At 50.0% G+C, this 6000-nt stretch overlaps 1 protein-coding gene across 1 annotated transcript in view; it reads right to left on the reverse strand.

The window, feature by feature from the left end:
* Nucleotides 1–5742, reverse strand: part of SNX18 (sorting nexin 18) — a 29797-nt gene extending 24055 nt beyond the window's left edge. The window contains exon 1 of the mRNA XM_045999966.1: nt 3975–5742. Coding sequence (XP_045855922.1) covers nt 3975–5595 — 1621 coding nt within the window. The 5' untranslated portion in view covers nt 5596–5742. The remainder of the gene's footprint in view (nt 1–3974) is intronic.
* Between the last annotated feature and the right edge of the window lie 258 nt (nt 5743–6000).

Raw genomic sequence — 6000 nt, forward strand, 5'->3', positions numbered from 1 at the left:
TTATTAAATATTAGAGATTAATCATATCTTTGGAACAGAACTGAATAACCTAAGAAACTGATAGTGAAATCAATTCTATGTACTACCCGGAACTGGCCAACATCAGCATTCTAAAGGCATACTACAGGCAGGGATGATAAACAGGAGATAAAATGCTGCCATTTCAAAAAAAGAAAATCAGACCACAGGGTTACAAAGCTTGGCAGTGACAGACATGTGACTAGTCAGGAATCAATGAACTGTCTGTGAACAAAGAATTTAAGGGACTCCTGTTAAGACAGAGGAAAGTATGAATAAAATTCAAACAGCTTCTGAATTCCCATCTACTATATACTTCAGACTATAGCAAACTGCCTTCTTCCTACACTCAATTCCATTAACCAAAATAGGTCTGTTTATCTAAGACTCCATGAGGTGATGAAAAATGAAAATTCCAGCATTCTCTTTCAGCTAAAGAAACCATATGGCTTTCTTTGCTTCTGCAGAACATACTTACACTAAATCCATTATTAAGTTTAAGCAATGGTTTTAGTACTGAGTGTAGTCAGAAAAAAGCCAGTCGACCACATTTAAGGGTACATGAGTTCTGGAGCTGGTTCCTCACCAGTCTCAGACGACCTTTCTGAAACTAGCTGTATTTTCTGAATAAATGATGAAGGCAGGATGCAAAGCAGATGAACACCCTCACGCCGCAGAAATATTACTCACTGGGTGAGTGCCTGGGACATGCTGTAGAGAGGGGTCTGGCAGGGCCTGCTTCCCCTCCCAGTTTTTATTACTTAAGCCCATGTAGAAAGGAGGCGATGCCATGAGATGACCAAGTGAAAAGAAAACTATCTGGAGAGTATGTGCAAAGATGGTCAACTGTTGGAGAAATCTGACAGGACTGACAGTTGAACTAGAGCAGAACCTTCAGCAGTGATGAAATGGACTCTTCTGCATCTGTTGTCCAACGTGGTAGCCACTGGCTACAAAGCACATGAAATACTGCTAATGTGATTAAGGAACTGAATTACATTATTTTATTTTAATTAACTTACACTCAAGTGGTCAGATGTGGCTCACAGACCCAGCATCGAACAGCACAGGTTTAGAACACTGGAAAAGCTGACCACAGCAATCTCCCAGATAAGAAAAAAGCTCAGGGGAGACTAATGTTCCTATCCTTTCCCCTAGGAATTAAGGGGAAAAAACTTAATTAGCTCCCCTTCTTAACTGTGTTAGTCATTAAAAAGCACTAATCATTTCTGTCTCATCTGAATGTGGACCTAACATATGATTAGAACACATAAAATGCAGAAGTACTGAAACTGCTTTTTCTCTTCCTGTAAACAATGAGAACTTAAGAGTTGAAATAATTATTTTGAAGTTTTACATTTCTCCCTAAATTGAAATGTAAACTTTGAACCAAATACGTACACAAAAGATAGCTTAAGCTGCTTATAGATTTTTTATCATTTTTTTCATTTTGCTTTCCTTTCAAAAGTCATGGTAAAATCTTTCATATGATTACACTTTGAGACCTTAGAGGAAAAAAACAACCTGTCAACAAAATCCCCAAGTGCTCAGACAAAAAAAGATTCATTCCAATAGCAACTGTGTAGTTAAGCCGGGGTGGGAGGGGGAGCTGCTCTTTACAACCACAAGTTCTGAATACTCAGAACATGTTCAAAAAGCTTTAGCTTAACTTATGAGATCTGTTCCAGCTATAGTCCTAAAAATCGCCAACACTAGCATCCTTGATAATAACTGGTTGCAGGCAAATCCTTTCAAACTTATGCATTGCACACTATAGCTTTAAAATGGTAAGTACATTCTAAAGACATGTCATCTAGGGACACACACTCCCTGTACATTATACACTAAGGCTACAGCAGAGAAAACTATACTTAACTAACTGATTTTCTTTTTGAACTTCCTAAAGATTTTGTTTAGTGCCCCTGAATCTGTTTACACAAAATAAAATGATACAGGCTTTATTGAAGTTTTTCAAATCCCAAGAAATAGAAAATAATTTTAGTTCTAGGACTTAAAAAATAATAATAATAAGCAAACTACACAGTTTAATAAACTATAAAATCTACTGCTTTAACTCAAAATCAACCTTAGAACAAACACCATACCTTTTCTAATCAAAAGTTCCAAAAGCAGGACACTTGACAAAGCTGTGTGTGGTTTAAGTGACAGTGAAGTCAGTGAATGAACAGAAGCAGCCCAGGAGCAGCCAGTCACCTGTGTCTGCCTGCAGATGTCCGTACCTCTCTCCACCCTTTCAGCCATTTACCAACTATTTGCTTAAACTCACAAAATATGTAAAAAGGCAGCACGGGCCCAGGTTGATATAACACAATGGTATTTAAATATAAGGTCTTGTATTAAAGGCTCAAAGAGTCAGTCCCACCCACTGGCACCAGCCAAAAAAGCCAAGGAGTCACAGCAATTTACACACAAAAAGGCATGAGGAATGCAGCTGCAGGTTCAGTACCCTTACTCAAACATCGAATTCCATCTCAGACTGCATTTACAAAATGTAAATTGCCAAGAAAGTTACTATTTCTACCAAAATTAGTACCGTAGATGCTTCAGGATGCTGCATTGTAGCAGGGCCAACAACACACTCAAGGCTTTGGAAGGACCCGCCCCCACGCCTTGGTAATACTAGTCGAACACCTGGAAGTGGGAGGAGAACAGGAGAGAGAAAGGAAGGAAGCAAAACTGCTGTCTCCAAAAGTGGAAAGGGCGAATGTGTGGATGAGGAACAGACTTACTTTGTGTGGTTCCAGTGAAGAGAAAGACAAACAAGAGAGGAAAATTTTAGTTCAGTGCAAGGAAGAGTATATCAAAGATCAGGGTAGTTCATAATTGGACTGGCCCACCTAGAAAGGCAATGAGCACCTTCTTACTGAAGGCCAAACTTTGGATCACAAACCTCTTTGTGATCCAAAGAGGTTTCCACCATCACAAGAAGTTAGACTAGGTAACTCCCTCCCTCCTCCCACACCCACACTGAACAGGACATTCAAAGGCAAGACCACCTCCCTAACTCCAACTCCTCCCGGTTCTCTCACTCCAGGCTTTACTGCTCTAATTCATTTTCTGAGAAAAAAAAAATGTCCAAATTTTAGCGCTTTAACAAAATTTACAGACACTAAGAACCACTAATGAAACAAGCTCTGACAGTTGGGCAGCTCACTCACTGGAATAAAGAAGCACCGCCCTCAGACATGATATTCACATTCTGTGCATTCTTTGTAGTTTCCCACATCATTTTCCTAAATAATACTCTTTAAATTTAGTTAACAGACTCCAAACTCAAAATGACTGAACTTAAAGGGATTAATTTTCTTCAAACTTCCTGCAGTGAGAGTGAGCCACTCACCTCATTCTACAAAGGCTGCAAGCAAGAAGCCTACACAGGACATTTTTAAACTGCCCTGGCTAGAACCTCAGAGAAGTGATTCTAATTTCTCCACCAAGCCAGGGACTGAGAGGTGTGGAAGGCAGAAATACGACTTACCTTACCTTTCAGATATCGACCTTTATTTGCAGATATCCACCCTTCCCCATTATTTCCGTGCTTCCTGAAACCCATCACTAAGTCACCCCACAGTGTTCAAATGGATGCCTAACAGGGTTTGGGTCCTCTTCTAATTCTACCCTAGGCACAAGATTACAGATCCCAGAAGCTCATTACCCAACTATTCAAACTCTAAAATGATAGCACCGTCATAAAAAGTACTCTCAGAACTTTCTCTGAAGCGTGCCCACTCCCTGTCTGGAAATACTTTAAGGAGGCAGCTACCTGCACACAATCCATCATACACTCAGAAAAAGAGGCCAGCTGTCCACATCCCCTGTTTGATTCCCAACCTGTAGGACAACAGTCTGAAACAGATTAGGTATCTCTGTCCAAATCATCCCTTTCAGCCTCTACAACATATTCCAGACCATCTGCTCTAACGGCCAGGCTTTACCTTTCTGAACGTGAATGATGTCGGGGAAGTTGGCCAGGTGCCCCTGATACAGCGCTAACAGGTCCATGACTGGGTCCAGGTCTTGCCTGGGCTGCTCGGCAAAGAGCTCGCCGATGGCGTCGTAGGCATCTCCGGTGAAGGCGATAGCCTGGTTCAGGCCAGCGGAGAAGGCCTGCTGGTCCAGCTCGAAGGCCTGGCTAAGGCCGCGGAAGGACTGGCCCACCTTCTGATACTCCTTCTTGAAGCCTGTCACCTGCTTGCGCGCGAACTCGTTGGCCGTGTGGTTGAGCTGCAGCGCGCTGTCGTCCATCTTCTTGGTGAAGCACTTGAAGCCATCAATCTTGCTCTCCACCTCCTGCAGGTCGAGGGCGGCGGCGGGGGGCGTGCTCAGAGTCAGGAAGAAGTTGGCGCCCACCATCTCGTCTTTCTCGGCCTTCCGCTTGCCCTGTTTCCAGGCCTTTTCGTCCGTGCTGCTGGGACAGGTCAGAAAGTGCTGGAAAACGTCGCACTGCGCCAGCACTGGGTGGCTGGCCATGTGGTTCATCCACCAGATCAGGCCCTTCCTGCGCTTGGAGATGAAGTCCTCCTCGAAGCGGCCAGTGGCCTGCTTTTCGGGCAGGTGCGGCACCGAGATGACGGGGAACTTCTCGGCCAGGCGCGCGTACAGCCAGTCGAAGTGCTTGTAGCGCCGGTGTACCGGCACCTGCGTGTGCGTGGGGACGAGTTTGTAGGAAATGTAGCTCTTCATGCCCTTGAACTTGGTCTGTTTGGTGGGATCGTCGATGGTGCACTGGAAGGGGTAAGGGTTCTCCTGCCATTCGGGACCGTAGGGCCCCAGCACCACGCACAGCTTGTCCCCATCCTTCACGAAGCCAGACGCTTCGCCCAGCACAAAGGCCTCGCCACCTGACTTGACAAAGGTGGAGAAGCGGTTGAGGTTGCGGCTTACAGTGGCCGAGCTCTTGGCCCCCGACGGATGGTGCTGCGGGGGCGCAGAGCCGCCACGGGAGCCCAGGGACAGGTCGGAGCGCGTGGACAGACGGTAGCGGCTGGCCCCGCCGCCCGCGGACGATGAGCCGTCGAGGTCCGGATACGCGCCGCTGCCCAGCGCGCCCGGCTCGTCGGCCACCGTGGAACTGTCGTCCCACTCGTCGTCCCAGTCATCGTCGCTGCCCTGGCTGGCTTGGTAGCCGCCGCCGTAGAGCTGCTGAGGCGAAGGCTGCGGGGCGCCCCCGCCGTACGGGAAGCCCGCGGCCGGCGGCTGGAAGGTGCTCGGCGGCGGCGCCTGCTGCGGTTGCAGCAGCGGCTGGAAGGCGTCGGGCGGCGGCTTGAAGGAGGCGGGCGGCGCGGCTGGCAGGGGCTCGAAGCCGCCAGGAGGGACGTTGGCGTAGCGAGCCGGGGCTCCCGGGCCGCCGTCGCCCGCCGGGCCGGGCTCCGGGGCGCGGATCACCTGCACGTACGAGGCCGGGAAGAGGCCACGATCGCCGCGGCTGTTGACCCCCTCGAGCCAGCCCTCGATGTCCTGTTCGCTGCACAGGCTCAGCACCTCGTGCTCCCGCAGCGAGATCTCACCCGGGTTCTCCGACCTAAAGTCGTACAGCGCCCGGGCGCGCAGCGCCATGGTCCCGGAGTCCCGGGGCCCCGGGGCCCCGGCGGGCGGCCCCCGACTCCCTACGCCGCGAGCCCGGGGCCCGCCCGAGGGGTCCGCGGTGTCGCCCGCGCCCCGGCGCGCGGAACGGAGCCCAAAGGACAGCGCGCAGCCCCGCGCCCCGGCCCGCCGGTCGCGCCCTCCGCGCCTCTCAGCTCGCAGCGCCGACTGCCTAGCTGGGCCGCCGCCGCCGGCTGGGGGCGGGGCCCGCGGCCTCCCACGTACCCAGCTGCACTAATCCACGGCCGAGAGCCGCGCGCCAGGCGAGAGCAAGCGATGGCCGAGCCGCCGCACTCGCCGGCAGGGCACACTCCGCGGCCGCCACTGCCCCCTCCAGGCCGGCGCCGCGCGTCAGGCGCCCTGTGAAGGTTTCCCCTC

The sequence above is a fragment of the Meles meles genome, chromosome 3 (assembly GCF_922984935.1).
Source record: "Meles meles chromosome 3, mMelMel3.1 paternal haplotype, whole genome shotgun sequence".
NCBI lineage: Eukaryota > Metazoa > Chordata > Mammalia > Carnivora > Mustelidae > Meles > Meles meles.